This window comes from Paroedura picta, chromosome 13 (genome assembly GCF_049243985.1).
Source record: "Paroedura picta isolate Pp20150507F chromosome 13, Ppicta_v3.0, whole genome shotgun sequence".
In the NCBI taxonomy this organism is placed as follows: Eukaryota; Metazoa; Chordata; class Lepidosauria; order Squamata; family Gekkonidae; genus Paroedura; species Paroedura picta.
This window is the reverse complement of record NC_135381.1, coordinates 20661490-20680265: the sequence shown is the minus strand read 5'-3', so window position 1 is coordinate 20680265 and position 18776 is coordinate 20661490. Positions and strand designations below refer to the sequence as shown.

The following is an 18776-nucleotide window of genomic DNA, read 5'->3' as shown; positions in this document are numbered from 1 at the left end:
AAATGGACAGGAATGGGTGAATTTAATTCAGATGACCATCAGGTATACTACTGTGGACAAGAATCTCGCAGAAGAAATGGAGTAGCCTTCATAATCAATAAGAGAGTAGGAAAAGCAGTCATGGGATACAATCCCCAAAATGACAGAATGATCTCAGTTCGAATCCAAGGCAAACCATTCAACATCACAGTGATCCAGGTCTACGCCCCAACCACTGCTGCTGAAGAGGATGAAGTTGATCAGTTCTATGAAGCCCTACAACACCTTCTAGAAGCAACGCCAAAAAATGATGTGCTTATCATCATGGGGGATTGGAATGCTAAAGTAGGAAGCCAAAAGATAACCGGGATAACAGGCAAGTTTGGCCTTGGAGTACAAAATGAAGCAGGGCACAGGCTGGTAGAATTTTGTCAAGAGAATACAATGGTCATAGCAAACACTCTTTTCCAACAACCCAAGAGACGACTCTACACATGGACATCACCAGACGGTCAACACAGAAATCAGATTGACTATGTGCTTTGCAGCCAAAGATGGAAAAGTTCTATCCAGTCAATAAAAACAAGACCAGGAGCTGATTGTGGTTCAGATCATGAGCTTCTTGTTGCAAAATTTAGGCTTAAATTGAAGAAAGTAGGGAAAAGCACTAGGCCACTCAGGTATGAACTAAATCATATCCCCGACGAATACACAGTAGAGGTGACAAATAGATTTAAGGAATTAGATCTGATAGACAGAGTGCCTGAAGAACTATGGACGGAGGTTCGCAACATTGTACAAGAGGCAGCAACTAAAACCATCCCAAAGAAAAAGAAATGCAAGAAATCAAAATGGCTGTCTGAGGAAGCTTTACAAATAGCTAAGGAGAGAAGGGAAGTGAAAGGCAAGGGAGAAAGAGAAAGATACACCCAATTGAATGCAGAATTCCAGAGAAAAGCTAGAAGAGATAAGAATGCCTTCTTAAATGAACAGTGCAAACAAATAGAAGAAAACAATAGAATGGGGAGGACCAGAGATCTTTTCAAGAAAATTGGAGATATGAAGAGAACGTTTCATGCAAAGTTGGGTATGATAAGGGACCAAAATGGTAGGGACCTCACAGAAGCAGAAGAGATTAAACAAAGGTGGCAAAATTATACAGAACAACTATACAAGAGCGAGCTTAACATTCCTGATGACCACAGTGGGGTAGTTACTGACCTGGAGCCAGACATCCTGGAATGTGAAGTCAAATGGGCCTTAGGAAGTCTGAGCAACAATAAAGCTAGTGGTGGTGACAGCATTCCAGTTGAACTATTCAAAATCTTAAAGGACGATGCAGTAAAAGTGCTACACTCAATATGCCAGCAAATTTGGAAAACTCAACAATGGCCACAGGATTGGAAAAGGTCAGTTTACATTCCAATCCCAAAGAAGGGCAATGCCAAAGAATGTTCAAACTACCGCACCATTGCACTAATTTCTCATGCTAGCAAAGTTATGCTCAAAATCCTACAAGCTAGGCTCCAGCAATATGTGGACCGAGAACTTCCAGAAGTACAGGCAGGATTTCGAAGAGGCAGAGGAACTAGAGATCAAATTGCCAACATACGCTGGATCATGGAGAAAGCTAGGGAGTACCAGAAGAACGTCTACTTCTGCTTTATTGACTATGCTAAAGCCTTTGATTGTGTGGAGCACAACAAATTGTGGCAAGTTCTTAAAGAGATGGGAATACCAGAGCATCTTATTTGTCTCTTGAGAAATTTATATGCAGGTCAAGAAGCAACAGTGAGAACTGAACAGGGAATCACTGACTGGTTCAAAATTGAGAAAGGAGTTCGGCAAGGCTGTATACTGTCGCCTTGCCTATTTAACTTGTATGCAGAGCACATCATGAGAAATGCGGGATTAGAGGAGTCACAAATTGGGATCAAGATTGCAGGGAGAAATATCAACAACCTCAGATATGCAGATGATACCACTCTAATGGCAGAAAGTGAAGAGGAACTAAAGTGCCTGTTGATGCAGGTGAAGGAGGAGAGTGCAAAAGTTGGCTTGAAACTCAACATCAAGAAAACGAAGATCATGGCATCCGGCCCTCTCAATTCCTGGCAAATAGATGGGGAAGAAATGGAGATAGTGACAGATTTTATTTTCCTGGGCTCCAAGATCACTGCAGATGGGGACTGCAGCAAAGAAATTAAAAGACGCTTGCTGCTGGGGAGGAAAGCTATGGCAAATCTAGACAGCATCCTAAAAAGCAGAGACATCACCCTGTCAACAAAAGTGCGTTTAGTCAAGGCTATGGTATTCCCAGTTGCAATGTATGGCTGCGAAAGTTGGACCATAAGGAAGGCCGAGCGTCAAAGAATTGAGGCTTTTGAACTCTGGTGCTATAGAAGACTCTTGCGAGTCCCTTGGACTGCAAGGCGAACAAACCGGTCAGTCCTAGAGGAGATCAACCCTGACTGCTCTTTAGAAGGCCAGATCCTGAAGATGAAACTCAAATACTTTGGCCACCTCATGAGAAGGAAGGACTCCCTGGAGAAGAGCCTAATGCTTGGATCGATCGAGGGCAAAAGAAGAAGGGGACGACAGAGAATGAGGTGGCTGGATGGAGTCACCGAAGCAGTAGGTGCAAACGTAAATGGACTCCGGGGAATGGTAGAGGACAGGAAGGCCTGGAGGATCATTGGTCATGGGGTCGCGATGGGTCGGACACGACTTCGCACATAACAACAACAACAACAATAAATTCAGTCGGCTACACTGGATGCCCCAAAGTGGGGAAATAATCCAGCTGGAAGTGACTGTGAATATCCTCATTTGGAAACAGCATAACACCCAACCCACCCTTCTCCTGCACTTATTCCAAAAGTGAAAGAGCTTTTCAGTACATTGCTAAAAATGTTTGTTACACAACTTTTTTTAAAAAACCCTCTTATTTAGGCATTTTCAGTACCCCTGAACAAACAAACCTCTTTAGGGTCATCTTGTTTCACTTCCAGCGGTGCTGCCTCACACTCTGCTGTCTGCAGATCATCACCCAGTTCCTGCAAAAGAGTCATGAAGAGTCAGATTTCCTCCCATAAAGAAGATCTCTCTGTAAAGGCCCAATTTTTTAAATTCATCATAGGGGAGCAAAAGAAAACTACCCACTCTTGTCAGACTTTGGGGGAGGGGCATTTTTGCACTGCTGACAAACAGAAATAAATTGGTTTCATTCACATTAAAAATCTGTGCACTTCTTTCCCGCAGAAGAAGACCCTGGCTGATCAGGCTTAAAAGTCCATCTAGTACCAGAATGTTTGAGGAAACGTAAAAGCCGGGCCCACACACTACAGCCCCTCTTCTTCCTTCATTTATCCCCAGCATCAAGCATTCAAGAGTATACTGTCCCCAGACATAGATGTTCCATTTAGCCATTATGGCTAATATCACTGGATAAACCTATCTTCCGGAGATGTTTCTAACTTTATTTTTAAGCCTCCCGCTCCCCAAGGTGTGGGTAACATATAATCCTACCACTCTGGGGACTTTCACAAGCCTGTCTTGCCACATGCATGTTAGGAAAATCTAGCAATTCTTTTGCCTCACAGACAGAGAAGCGAATCGCCCCGGAGCAAGTAAAAAGTTAAAACACACCAGCCGTTTGTTAAAACTAGCTCCTGACAAGCCGCAGAGTGAGCAGGAGAAATATGCCTGATAAGGCAGTCCAACTTCCTTTTCTGCCCACAAGTCCACACAGAGAACACGCAGGGGGTACACAGTCAAACTCTAGTGAACCCCACCTTTATGGTCATCCATATCCTCCACCTGCAACCCCGGATACAATTTCCTGCTATACAATAAACTATTCCTGTACTGACCCACTATATCACCTTTTCCTCAACACTCTGATCACTACAAAGTTTAAAAAATATTCCTTGCGAGGTAAGAATACCCCTACCCGTCTTTTCACTCCGACTGAGCACAAACTCCTGGCTTACTTAAATGCCAGAGAGTCAGCTGTGCCGTTGCTGTGCTGTTCGTAGCGGCTGCATACTAATTACCCGTGTAGGGAGCAGGCGGTGCTGCCCCCATGCACTAAGTTTAGAGCTTTGCTTTCACGTAATCTGAAGCTTTCCAGATCAGAACACTCAACTCCTTCCCTCGGCACAGTATGTGAGGAACAGAAAGAAGACCTGAACGAAGGACGGAACTAGCACAATTGCAATGAAACAGCAGATCTCAGAGCCCAAAAGCCAATGACATGGGAAGAACGTGAGCAGGCTGGGTAAAAGTCAGGTGTCAATGGGAGACAGCTGAGATTAGGTTCATTGAAAGAGGCCAAGAAAAACAAATATGTGCCTTGAACAAGTTGGATCAGATTAGTCCAAGGACATAACAGGACTAGTCGAACCCTGAGTCAAAGTTATGCTCACAGGACAAAAGAGAAGTCATGAATCAAGTTCCCCCACCTTTACTTTCGATGCCCACTTCACTATGAATGAGTGCAGGGACACAGAGGGCAAATCCTCTGTGGGATCTAGTTCCTTTTAACAGAATCCCCATGTCACACTAATAACTTTTAAACTTACGAAGCAAGTGTCCATTTTTTGGAGATACTGCTAACTAATCTATGTTATGGGATAATGAGACTATATTCTGCTCAAGGCTGTAAGAAGTGCCTTGTAGGTGTTCGGTGGCCACCAGAATCAGCCACCCACCCACTGTTGAACTGAGCCTAGGCCCGTGGGTCCCTTGGTAGTGCTCCAAGATGATCATGGGATGAGACAGAGTCTGTATCTTGTTAACCTAAGGTAATCAGTCTCTAGAAACAGAAGGTAACCAGTCTCCTTACATCAGGGGTGGACAAATTACTTCTGCAGGGAGGAGGGGAATGGTCTACAACCAGCCTACGGGCAGCTTTTCCTCTAACTCTCAAGTTGCTTATCCATTTGGGGACAGCATTCGCACATCAGACTGCAGCACATGCAAATGGGCCCATGGTTCCCAAAAATAATTCAAGATCTATGAAGAGCAGCAGAGAAAGCACTAGTTTGGATCCTGGTGCTTCCTATTTCCAGGAACCAGGATGCAACCATGACCAAAAGGTGGCCATAAGTTCAAAAGAACAGCTCACCCCTGTTTTAGGCTAGCTCCAGCTTTGCCTTCTCATAATAGTTCTGATTCAGCAAGCCATTTGCACACACAGAGTAAATTCCAGTTCATTTCCCCAACCATCAGCTTCCTTGCAATTAATTTTTTCACCCTGCAAAGTAACCTGATGTGCTTGCTTTATCATGATTAAAACCTCATCAACCCATTAAGCTCTCCTGGCTCTCAGATGCTGGGCTCAGGAACAGAACATAAAGCAACCAACCACATTCTGCAGTTCACTTTGTATTTATACTATAAACGATCATCAAATGCAGACCTCGCAAGCTACACCCCCATATAAAAGAAAACTTGGGAGGAGAGGAAAACTTTTTTTGCTCTCCATTGTCCACTGTCTACCTAGGCACTGCAGGTTTGACGTCTTTAGAACGAGATGAAACAGAGCGAGATGACCTGGCTTGCTCTCTGTTAAGGTCAGGCAGGCTGCTTGCATCGGACAAACATTTATACAAAGAGACGCACCTTCAGTATTGGCAGCCCAACTTTGGTAGGTGACCTGTAGAGAGGCAGAAGAAGAAAAACCACAGAGACGTTAGATGGAAACAGGAAGCAATCAAACACATGTTCAAAGTAGCTAGCAAATCTTTATTTGCTCTATAGAGCGCTTTAAGAACATTGTGCTTACAGATTTTCTCAACAACATTTGCCAACTCTCCCCCATCCTTTCCTCCTGGCACTGTAGAATATTCTTGGACACAAACTGGGCTACATTTGGTTCATAGAATCATAGAATCTGCACCCAAATATCATGGGCTTAAATTCGTACATTCTAATCCTGAACAGGGGCTCCTAAAGTCTGTTTGTCTGCGTAACTACCATATGGAACATGGTACCTTGATAAAATCTGGAGGAGTTGCTGAAGACAGCCCTTTAAATTCACTAAGGTGGAAACCTGTAGTCCTTCTTGCCCCCTGAAGTGGTCTTGGTTAGGTGCCATTTCCAGAGTAGGTGATTAGCACAGTTCACCCAGCCCTAGTCTCAGTCCTCTGCCTTCAACTTTATTTGCAACTAGCCGAAAGGCCCGCTGCATGGCTGAATACAACCAGGCGGTAGCAGGGCATTGTTTGGGGGAGGGGAGGCTGAGGGAGGCAAGGCCGCGTAAGCGAACGCAAACTCCCATGGCTTGGTGAACCAGACCTGCATAGGGCGTCATGGGGAGGGGGTTGTGGCGCTGGGGCGGGTGGTTCTCGGGTGGGCTGGCTCTTTGTGGGGCTGATGGCTCTTTGTGGGGCAGCAGGGCAGAAGCGCGTTAGGCAAGTGTCCCTGTGGGGTTCTCTGATTCTCCCCCCACACCTGCTTTTTGCCCAGGCCTCTGCCCAGTGTGACACCTGGGCCTGAGTATCCACAGGACCCAATGCAGCTCCTGGGTTGTGCCAGCAGTAACAGCGTGGCCAAAGTCCCTCCCAGGTTTTGGCAGCATTGCCAGTGTGGCTCCCAGACTGCACCAGTGACAATTTGCACCGCATCGCTCGTGGGTTGCATAGCTGGTGCCACCAAGCACAGCGCAGAGCTCTGCCTTGCACAGGCATCACCACCAAGCCCAGCACAGCTCCCTGGGGCTTCCTCTTTCTACCTGAGATAAGGGCAGACTCTGTACTTGAGCACAGAACATTATTCTGTTTTTCAGAGGATTTAAACCCCTCCATGCACTTGTTTAAAATTTTCAGATTGCTCTGCAAACCCGGGCGGTGCCTGAAATTTGAAGAAGGATCCGTTTAGCTTCCATGTGGCTATCCCAAGATGGGGGCCATAGGTGGCCAATAGTATAAGATGCTGGAGAATGCAGCTAGAGGAGATAAATCCATAGCAAACAGCCATCAAATCAAATCTAGTACTATAATTCTTCCATACTTTGCAGCAGGGCTTCCCTATCCCCCCTGTTCTGGCAGGGACAGTGAAACCCACAACAAAATGCTACCTTAAATCACAAGCTTGTATGCAGCAAGACACTCTGCCTATTGTAAGAGATCAGGAGTTCCAGTTGGTGAAGGTTATTGAAATTGCTCTGTTTTCCCATATTGGTATGGAAAAAGCTAACATAGGGAAAAAGCTAACATTATGAGCTGTAATCATATCTGAGAGACAAGTAGGAGATGCACAAGCTGCACCAGGAACCCTTCCAGGACCTGGACCACTCAGAACCTCTTGTACATAAGCGCCTTCCTTTTGAAAGGGGAGCTTCATGGGGCACCTCTCCCAAAGTATTCAGGCCTAGTTGTTGCTGAAACATCTAGGTGGGCAGACCTGCATGAGACAGATGAATCTGTTGCTTTATTGCTCTTTAGCTGTGGCTTTCTGTGCTCAGTTCCAAGGAACCAGAAAGTGCACTCCGCACACCCTCAGTATGCTAGCACTGGAAAAGGCACCACTCAGACATCCCCAGTACTGCAATCTAAGATTAGGAAGGACAGCTCTTCTTCTGCCAGGCCCATCAATTAAGAGTCCCAGTGGTGGAGCACTAACAAGTCAGCAGTTCAAGCAAGCCAGGAGAAGCCTACGGGATTCTGTAAGTCTTCTAGGCAGCTGCCTCAGCATCACAGCTCAGACTCCTTAGCATGGATTCAGATTTTGTTCTCTATTTTGCCTGTTTACCAAATGCTGGCAGGGGCTCCTGGGAATTGTAGTCCATGGACATCTGGAGGGCCACAGTTTGAATACCCCCGCCTTATAGCCTAGGGGCATCACTGGCCAGAATCTGAATAGGACACATCCTGGTCTGGACACTGCAGCCCCATGCAGGTCACTGAAAGCTACAAAGATTGCTCTCCTTGGTCTCAGCCTCCCACTGTTTCTCCTCACATGGCCCAATGAAAAATACTTCAAGCCAGGCCTGCATCTTTGCTTGGGCAGCAGCTGGGCTCTGGCCTCATTCCCAGCAATTCTGAACACACAAAGCTGTGTTTACAGCAAGTTTGGTCCATTGGCCCATCACTTCCACGCACTGAAGTCTAAGGAGAGAAAGGTCTTTCCCAGCCCTGCAACCAGAGATCTTGCTCAACTGGAGAAATCGAAGACTGAACCTGGATAATTCTGGGAATTGATGTAGGACAGTAGCTATGAGAATCAGCTATAATCCTACAAGTCTTAAATGGCTGTAGTGGATATCTCCATGAAAGGGTCAACCCAATGTGCTCTAGCAACGAAAAAGACAGACTCCATGCTGGGAATTATTAATAAAGAGAATGAGAATAAAATGATCAGAACTGTAATATCCCCACAAAAAATTAAGCTGCAGCCTCATTTTGAATACTGTTTACAGTTCTGGCCACCATTATCTCAATAAGGTTATTGCAAAGCTGCTAGAAAAGGGCAAGCAACATGATTAAGGAGTCGAAGCATCTTTCATGTGTGGAAAGGCTAGATGGGATTTTTTTCCATTTAGAAAAGTGATGACTAAGGGAGACCATAATAGAGGTTTGTAAAATTACACATGGGATGGAGAAAGCAGAGATAACTTTTTCTCCTGCTCACATAATGTGAGAACTCAAGGTCACCCAATAAAGATGATGCGTAACAGATTCAAGAAAGACAGAATGAATACTTCTTTAATAATTAAACTGCAGAACTTTTTTCCAGTGGAGGTACTAATGTCCAAAAACACAAAATGCTTTAAAAGAGGAAAGGTTTTTTATTTTGACAGTTTCATAGAGGATAGATCCATCAATTACTACTAGTCATGGTCAACAAAAATAATTTCTATCTATGGAGGCAATAAACCTCTGAACATCAGGGCTAGAAAACAGCAACTGAGGAATGCCTTGTCCTGCAGACCCTGTCTGTTGGCTCTCCAGGGCAACTGATGGGCCCCTGTGGGAAAAAGGATGCTGGACTAGATGGACCAGATTAGATGTTCTGAATCTGCTTGGGTCCCAAACTCAAGTTTTACCTTTGCCATTAACTCACTAGGTATCCGTAGGCAAGACACTCTTAGCCCCTTCATCAGCAATATGGCCTACCTAAGGGTAGTCAACCTGTGGTCCTCCAGCTGTCCATGGACTACAATTCCCATGAGCCCCTGCCAGCAAATGCTGGCAGGGGCTCATGGGAATTGTAGTCCATGGACAGCTGGAGGACCACAGGTTGACTATCCCTGGCCTACCTAACAAGGCTGCTGTCAGGATGACAAAATGCGTGAAGGACTTTGAACACTGAACAATAAAAACATAGGCATTAGTATTCTGCATGCAAAATACTATGCCCCATTATTCCGCTCGAGTGAGGTCTTTTGTCCAGTTCCACCGCTGTCTTGGTGGCAATACGAATCATGCTGACTCATGGGTCCCGATATCTGTGGTCATTACCAATGTTACTACCTATTTCTGAGTACATTCAAAATTCCCCATCGTCTGGAAAATTAAACAGCTAAAATGGAAACATTCCACCCAATACATTCACAAGTGATGACGCTGTCTCACCCAGTCTCACCATAAGGCCTTTACTTCTCCTTCCCCAAAACCCTCGCATTACAGGAACACTCAGCATTCCACCAGCCAGTTCCTGCTCCCAACTCACAAATGCAGAGTTTGAAGCGGATTGCAAGGCCACACCACTCCTTTTTTGACCTCAAATTAAGGCTGACTTATGGTGACTCTGTATGGTTTCCAAGGCAACAGATGTTTGACATTGCCTGCCTCTGTGTAGCACGCCTGGTATTCCTTGTTGGTCCTCCATCCAAATACCGACCAGGGCCAGCCCTACATAGCTTCCGAAATCTGATAAAACTGGGCTAGCCTGCGCTATCCAAGCCAGGGCAAACCACTCTTTCACAACTATCTTGTCATTTGCACAGAAAATCATGCAGTCAACTATTTTGTCACCTGCATAGAAAATCATACAGTCAGGAATGCTCAATCAAGCCTTTAAAAACAAATCGACACAAAACATGGAGTCTCATTTGCTTTCAGAATGTATTTAAATACTGTCATAGTTTTTTTTTATCTGAAAAACGAGATCTAAACCTTCTACGGATTGTAGTTGCAGTATTTTTAAGTTAGCAAACAAACTGCAGCCACCAACAAGGTGTGCTTTGTTAAACACACAATGTAACATATAAGTGCAGTACTGGTTTCTCAAGGACCAAGGACAATGACAACAAACTGCCCGAACTCCCACAGGGCCTGCAAAAGGGAGCTCACCCCCCTCCCCCCCACTTCTGACATCCCCTCCAAGGCCTGAAGCAGCCTGACCTTTCTAGGGCAAGTGTAGTCAAACTGCGGCCCTCCAGGTGTCCATGGACTGCTGGCAGGGGCTCCTGGGAACTGTAGTCCATGGACATCTGGAGGGCTGTAGTTTGACTACCCCTGCTCTAGGGAGCTTAGCTTGTTATGTTATTGTTGGAATAACTGAAGTTGTTGTTTAGAACCACTGTTGGGTTGTTAGTATTGTATATGGACTATGTTGTATGTTGACTTGTTCCATGTATCCCTCTATGATGTATGTAAACCGCCCTGAGCCATATGGAAGGGCGGTATAGAAATCAAATCAAATTAACAAAATAATATAAATAATGATAAATAAAATTAAATGACAGAAAAGGTTGATTCAGGCTGCAATTCTTAACAGTCCTGGCCCTGGAGTAGCCCCATCATCAGCAATGGGGCTACTCCAGAATTGCAAACAACTCAGAAATTGCTCTGCTAGTCTATCTCAGACACATAGACAGAAAGGGGGAAAAAACAGAGTTTTGCTTTCCTGGTCAGCTAAAGGCAATTCTTACTTGCCAAAGACAACCAGCCTAATGGCTATTAACAAGCATGGACTATACCAGTGGTCTCCAACCCCTGGTCCGGAGACCAGTACCGGTCCGTAGATCAGTCGGTACTGGGCTGCAGCTCCTCCTCGTCCTCCTCCCTGGCCGCTGCTTTGGGGGCTGCCCTGCTACTTTGCTGCCAGCTCATCTTTCGTCCTCTCCAGTGGCCACCATGGCTGGGGTTCCCCCTCAGTGTGGCACTGCGCAGCTGCTGCTGGCAGTGCTCTCCAGTGGGCGGCGGGAAGTCAGGGGCACCGGCGGGAAAGCAAGTGGAGCAGGGGCTCAGGCAGCGGCGACATCTCTCGGAAAAAGACTCCCCCCCCCCCCTGGGCCTCAGTAAGATTGTCAAGCATTGGCCAGTCTCTGGTGATAAAAGGGTTGGGGACCACTGCACTATACAACCTGGTGGGTACTGAAGAGCACGGAAGATACCCAGAAGTGGTTCCACAGAACAGCACAAACTCTGACAGAGCAGGAGCCAGTTTGCCACAACATCCCTCTTTTTCAGTTCTAATGATGCACCAAGAATCTTCGAACATGAAAGAACGGAGCCAGTTTACAAAAACAGCCTTTAAAAGTGACTGACGTTTAGTTTTGTATTCCTCCCTCCCCTATCCCAACCACAGTTTTGATAAAACAGGTTGGGATAGAACAACATTTTTAAGAGGAAGCAAACTGGGCAATATTTAAATAATGTAAAAAAGGTAATTCCTCATTAAAATCTTTCAGTATCACAACTGCATTTACTTCTCCTTCTTCACTCTCATGCAATATACAATGACAAGAGACCAGAGACCAGCCTCAGACTTTTGTCTCTGCAGCACACCAATAGTATGAGAAACTGTAGCACTTTCTGCTGTTTCCAAGCCCAGGAGGAGAAACAGCAGAGAGCCTGTAGAAAGTAACCAGGGCGGTACAATCAACCTTGCTGTGATAGATTACAGGAAGGGTCAAGCGATAAACACACAAAAATATGTTTTTAATGTATTATAATTTTAAAAATTGTTGTGCTGGAAAAGGTAGGTGACTTAGTTTCCTACCACAGGGCAGATCTGATTCACTGTGATTCACTCCCGTCAGGTGTCATGGAACTTGCAGAGTAGTGCCTGGTAGGAAGATGGATTTCCGCACGAGTCAAACATTCAAAATGCAACTAATCCTTCTTGCTGACACAGTCCAGTCGTGCACAACCATGGCTCCACCCAGCAATGGCCTCAAAAGTCCCTCTGACAGACACCAGCTGCAGATAGAGCAACAGCTTCTGTGAAATGGCACCTCCACTCACAGTAATCCAGCTGCCAGACTGCACCACATCCAACTCTAACATGTTATTTACTCCTGTGCCACACTGCCCCATCAGAGGGACACATCAAAACAAAGCACCCGCTGTGACCACACACCCTTGCCCTGCGACTGGCACGGGAGCTAAGGGCTTGACATGCTTGAGACTCTGGGGCCCAGAAGATAATACGGTGATAGTACGGTGACAGGCTTACTCATGTCAACAAGGGTCTTGTTGGTGGCCGTTCAGCTCCAGATAAGGGCAGCCCTCAAGGACAGCAAAAGAAAAAGGCAGGGAAGGAACAATGCAGAGGAGGAAGAAACTCAAAAGCCAGGGCCCTACAGGCCCCTCTCTCACAACAGCCAGGTTGCCTCCACTGTCAACATCATGGCATGGAAGAGGAAAGAGGCACTGAGGAAAGATTCAAGGGAGGAAGTTAAGATGAGCAAAAAATGGAATAGGATCGTTAGGGGAGGACAGAAGCAGTGCAGCCAACACAACCCTGGAAAATGGGCAATGGTGAAAATAAGGACACAAAAGGAACAAATAAGTCAAAGTGATGTGGCAGTGGGGCGGGGAGAAGAGAGAAAGAAACAGACAAGCAGCATGGGAGAAATTGCTCAGACATTATAAATCCCTCTGCACTCTACAAAAGACTGAAGCACAATTTTGTTCAACGTTGTTCCCTCTAAGCCATTACTTAAAGTTGGGAGTGGCTCTGGAAAAGGGACCTGCTCACTTTCCCCCAAGAAAACACTTGACACTGCCTTGTGTTAATTGCATAGCTAAGGCTAACCTGAAGGACCAGTCAATTAGAAGACTACCACGCAAAGCAATAAGGAAGAGATGTAGACAGTTTTGTGAGAAAAACCCTATGCCAATGCAGTGGAAAATGAGCAAAGAGGAAGGGTAACAGAGGAATGGACATGGCTGGAGACTCAGAAATATCAGGGAGGGGTTGTGTGGGTCTATATTGCTGTTTTTCAGGGAGGAGATGTCAAAGTTGGGGGGAGGAGCACTGCTACACACGAGAAGGCCGGTTAGTAAGCAAGGTGGTTAAAACCTCCCTTCTCTGAAGGGACATTCCTTGTTTTTTAAAAAACATTTTACTGATATCTGAAGGCTGTAAATGAACCATATACTGTAGTCTAAACTGTGGTTGGATTTTATTATAGGCAAGGTTCCTTGACCAGACCAGCAGGGCGTAAAGAGTAAATAGCCAAAGAGGGTGGGGGTAATTAAGTTACCAAACAGGGCAGAACAGGGTGGACAAAAGGAAAACGAGGACGTGAAAGAACCAGAGAAAACGAAGCTGTATCTGAAGAAGTGAGCACTGACTCACTGTGTGGATCCTTTAGGTGCTGCCCATCTTGGTCTATCCCCAAAGAAAACGAGGCAGCCTAAAAGTGAGGATCGGATCGGATCAGGCTGGCCAGAAGCCGTTTCAGGCAATCCGAATTACCCAATTCAGACCAGGCAATCCGAATGACTCAACTCAGACCAGGGTCCTCTAAAGCAACCTGTTTCTTAAGGAACACCGGGAAACCGAGGGGCCTGCCCAGGCCCACTCATTAATCCGAATCCGATTCGGATCGGGCTCCGGTTGGTGTGAACAGACAGGCCTGTTTTGCAGGGTGGCAATACAGGGGAGGGGCGAGGATGGGCAGCGGCACCGGTCCATTCAAACCGAAGCCCGGGCCGCCGATGCGGATTACCCTCCCCGATCCCTTCCGGGTGGACTCACGGCGAGGGAGTCCCTCCGTGCTGGGCGACATCCTCGGCGGCGTCGTAGAACAGCTCCTCGGCATCAGAGTCGGACGCCATCGAGGCAGGTAGCGGCGGCGGCGGCGGCGACCAGGCAGGGCCGCTCGCGCCCAGTCTCGCGAGAGGGACGGCAAGGGAGGGGCGCGGCCATGCTTCGCAATGGGAAGGCAAAGCTGTCGTTAGAGAGCCCCACGTAGCCTCGACTTCCGGCTTCCGCTCGAACACCGCCATGTGCGGGATCCGCGTGAGGGGGCGAGCTAGTCTGTGTCACCCATCTGCCTCTCGTGTTTTTGGGCGAAGACGCGCGGCGCTAGGAACAGGTCTCCTTTGAGTACTCTGTTCTGCAGCTGGGAGTGCATTTGCCGTGAATCACTAAGCTGAACATTTTTGTTCCCTGTACTATGTTTTTCGAACTGGAGTTGAGCTCCCGAAGGACTGGTAACCTTATAGGCTGAGGTTGTTAAACTAGCAAAGCTCTCGAATCTGCTAGGCATCTTCGTTATACTGCATGTGTTGTTGGATATTTTCATGTGAAGTTGTTTACTAGTTTACTGCTAACTTATTTATTTATTATTTATTTATTTATCATACTTCTATACCACCCTCCCCGGAGGCTCAGGGCGGTTTACATTATAACAGAGAACCATACATAAAACAGTCTGTAGAACATGTACATCAATAACCAACAATTGCAACCAAACACAACACAGTATAACAGTAAACAATTGTAATACAAACAGGTCCAGGGTTTGTTGATGGGATTCTGAGGGGGGTGGCTTATTGATTGAATTCTGAGGGGGGGGGTACTTGCTTTGTTCTTTAGAGTCCGGGGGCACCTTTAAGACCAACACGGTTGTATTCAAGGTATTATTATTGTAAGGTTATTCATATGTTATAGATTGTTTCATGTATTGTTCTTTGTTGTTATGTAAACTGCCCTGAGCCTCTGGGGAGGGTGGTATATAAATATAATAAATACAATTTAAAAAATAAAAAATAAAAATGAGCTTTTGGCATGGAATCTGAGGAAGTGTGAGTGCACCCAAAAGCATATACCTGGAATATCCACCTGAATCTGCTTTTAACCAATTTTTCTCCCAAAAACAGAATCTATCTCTTACCTCTATAGCTCCTTGACTAGTTGTTTGCATGAGTTGGCCTCACTTTGACAGGGAACCTTAAGCGTAGTTATTTTAGGGCGGAGGAAACCGGCCAGCCAGGCAGATGCAGACAGGAGTGGGGCCTCGGCTACAAAAAGGCAGAGCTTCAGCTGTGAGATTATTTAACTGCTTGTTCCAGTCGGTTGAGTTGTGAAATGTTGGAGGTGGTGTCTAATTTGCACACACCTCTAGGAGAAAGTGAAACGAATGAAGTCTTAAAGAGGCCGCTGGGTTCAATTTTGGCTAGCTGCTGAAATGAATTTATGCAGTTGTTTGAACTGCGGCAAAGGAACTGGTCTGGGGATTTTAAGTTTAGGTCTACCGGATGCTAGTCCTACACCCTGACTGCTGAGCCATGCCATCGCCAGAGTGAGTTCAACTGAATGTGGTGGCAGGGATGCTCTGGAATTACAGCTCCTTTCCAGGCAGATAGATTCAAGTGGGTAGCCTTGTTGGTCCGAAGCAGCAGCACAAATTTAGAGTCCAGGGGCAACTTTAAGACCAACAAAACTTGTGTTTTGTTGTCAGCCATTCAGTTGTGTCTGAGTACTGGTGATCCAGTGGCACAGCTGTCGCCAGATCCCAATCCTTCACTTCCTCCCTCAGCTGTGCAATGTTGTGGCTGGTGTCCATTTTGATTGTACCTAATCACTGTGTTCCTTGTTGGCCTGGGGTTTTTTTTACCACTCACCAATCCTAGCCTGTTTTCTCCTGTGAGTTGGAATGCACATGATATGGCCAAAGGAAGTGAGCTGCAGTTTGGTGATTTTACCTACCAATGATATATCAGAGTTTATGCACTGTAGTATTTCCTTGTTAATGTATTTTGCTGTCCATGGAACCTGCAGAAGCCTTCTCCAGCATCAGTTCAAATGAATCGATACTTTTCATGTCCAATTTTTTCATCATCCACCTTTCATGGTGACTATTGGAAATATGGTCACTTGGAGGAGGGCAGGATGCTGTTTCTGTTGGCTGCGGAGGAAAGGACGCGCAGTAATGGGTTTAAACTCCAAGTACAATGATATAGGCTAGATATCAGGAAAAAAATTTTCACTGTGAGAGTAGTTCAGCGGTGGAATGGGCTGCCTAGGGAGGTGGTGAGCTCCCCCTCACTGGCAGTCTTCAAGCAAAGGTTGAGCAGGGGGTTGGACTAGATGGCCTATATGGCCCATCCAACTCAATGTTTCTGTGATTCTATGGTGCCTTCCATAAGGATAGATTCAAATGAGTAGCCATGTTGGTTGAAGTAGCACAATAAAATCGGAGTCCAGTAGCACCTTTAAGACCAACAAAGATTTATTCAAGGGGTGAGCTTTCAAGCGCAAGTCTGACTTGCCCACGCCTTGAATAAAGCTTTGTTGGTCTTAAAGATGCTGCTGGACTCTGATTTTATTGGAAATATGATAGATCTATCTAATCGAATTTGGTAGTCAGGCTTATGTCCCAACTGAGAGCTGGCAACCCTACATGGTGGTGGGAATTCTTTCTGAGTAAGCGGGCACAGGATGGACCTGCCCTAGTTATTATCCCCAACATAGACATAGCGCACATTGTAAAACATAAAAAGAATGAGTTTAAAAGGAAACTTGTATTCATTGTAAATTGGCAAAGCGAAATTTCTAACAGTGAGTGCCCTCACTTATGGGGATAAAATGGTCAAGTTCTAATATCAGTAGCATCGCTTCTCTTGCCTATGAGCATGCACAGAATGCCTTTTCATTACTTTTGTCAGGTGCCTCATCCTTCCCCTTTGAAATTCCCCCCTCCCTCCACTTGGAAGTCTGAATCTGTATATCTCTCCCAACACCTTTGAAATGGTAAATTAGTGTATTTGTGTAATTCACATCTGGCCAAACTCCTCCAGCCTGCCTGCTTCTAGATTTCGCACCTAGCTAGGATCAAACTTTCTTTCATGGGAAAGGGCCTCCCCGAGTTATCTGGAAAGGGGGGGGGGGATCGTGCCTGTGCCTATATTAACCCCGCCTGAACACAAGAGTTTTTTTTCGCAGTCAATCCTTCTGTTCTACATGTCACCTTTGACAGAGTGATCACCTGCATGTCTCATTCAATAAACTCACTTTGGTGACAGCTTCCCTTTGGATGCAGCACTGGCTCAGCTTTAATAGTAATCACATATAATGACAATCTTCCTATGGCAACTTCTCCCCCTGGAAAAACTGAGTGCCTGAAAAGATCCCTCAATTCCTCCTGGCCTTTCATTAGTGTTGCCAACTTCCAGGTGACGGCTGGATATCTCCCAATATTGCAATTGCTCTCCAGGCAACATAGATCAGTTCACCCAGAGAAATGGTTGCTTTTGAAATGGGACTCCTCAAAGTCTGCCCCATTCAGCCTCCCCTTCCAAATCTCCAAGCATTTCCTAACCTGGAGTTGGCAATCAAATCTTTCACTCAACTTTGAAATTCAGCAAATCATAGGCAGCACACACCGCCACCTAGTGGTTGCATACTTTCATTCTCCAATATTTTGGGAATTAAAATGAGATGGTTCATTCCCCTTGGCATGGAGAACACAGACGTTTGGCATTTCATAGGATTCTTTATTGGGTAGGGAGAAATGGGATGAATTCTAATTCCAACATTATGATTCTCATCTAGATGTCATTGCTGGCAGCATTTCATGAAGGGGTCATTAATTTTGCAAACAAATTATTTCTTGCTTTTCTCCTGTCTTCTTACGAGTGATCAATATTCCTGGCCATGGGTGGCACCAAGCTTGTCCATGCATGACATAAATGGTCCTTTAAAGATTAAACTGGGAGCTGTCAGGAATTTTGGGAGTGGAAACAATTTGGAAATCCCTCTCCCACTTCCAAAGTAAGAAAAAGAAGAGGAAGAGGAAGAAGAAGAAGAGTTGGTTCTTATATGCCAATTTCTCTACCCGAAGGAGTCTCAAAGCAGCTTACAATAGCCTTCCCTTTCCTCTCTCCACAACAGACACCCTGTGAGGGAGGTGAGGCTGAGAGAGCCCTGATCTCACTGCTCAGCTAAAACAGCTCTACACAAAGGTGTCTTAAAGGGGCTTCCAGTTGCCTTCCCTTTCCTCTCCCCACAACAGACACCATGAGGTGGGTGAGGCTGAGAGAGCCCTGATATTACTGCTCGGTCAGAATGGCTTTATCAGTGCTGGGGTGAGCCCAAGGTCACCCAGCTGGCTGCATGTAGGGGAGCAAGGAATCAAACCCGGCTTGCCAGATTAGAGGTCTGCACTCCTAACCACTACACCAAGCTGGCTCTTTCTCCTTCTTGGATTCTACAGACAGGCTAATATCCCCAGTCTCCATTTTTCTCCTCTTTATTTATTTTTTTAAAAAATTTTTGCACTTTATTCCATGTTAGATTTGGTTGGGTGGGAATTTGAGGTTTTGTTGTTTGTTGTTTCAATTACGTACTACAAACCTCCTTGACCCACAGAGAAAGAGTGAATGTAAATGTTTGATAAATAACTACTTCTCCCACCCATTCAAGAAACCCTTCCAGGACCATCAAGAAACCTTGATTGAGAAACCCTGATGTAAGTTATGATGCCTATAGTGGTATATTCTGTATGTGGAGATAGATCAAGATGGGTAGCCCTCTTATTCTGTCTGTAACAGCAGAAAAGAGCCAGAATCCAGGAGCACCTTAAAGACAGACAAAATCTGTGGCAGGGAATG

At 45.7% G+C, this 18776-nt stretch overlaps 1 protein-coding gene across 3 annotated transcripts in view; it reads right to left on the bottom strand.

Annotated features, from left to right (window-relative positions):
• Positions 1 to 15196, bottom strand: part of WDR44 (WD repeat domain 44) — a 39047-nt gene extending 23851 nt beyond the window's left edge. The window contains exons 1-3 of one of the 3 annotated variants that reach the window (XM_077307579.1): positions 15059 to 15196; positions 5482 to 5638; positions 2961 to 3035 (exon numbers count right to left, since the gene is read on the bottom strand). Coding sequence is in view for 1 of the 3 variants with exons in the window: in XM_077307578.1 (XP_077163693.1) it covers positions 2961 to 3035; positions 5605 to 5638; positions 13918 to 14168 (360 nt within the window). In the remaining 2 variants the exon portion in view is untranslated. Of the gene's footprint in view, positions 1 to 2960; positions 3036 to 5481; positions 5639 to 13917; positions 14198 to 15058 lie in introns of those variants that run through there. The other 2 variants (XM_077307580.1, XM_077307578.1) reach the window with 2 other exon arrangements.
• Between the last annotated feature and the right edge of the window lie 3580 nt (positions 15197 to 18776).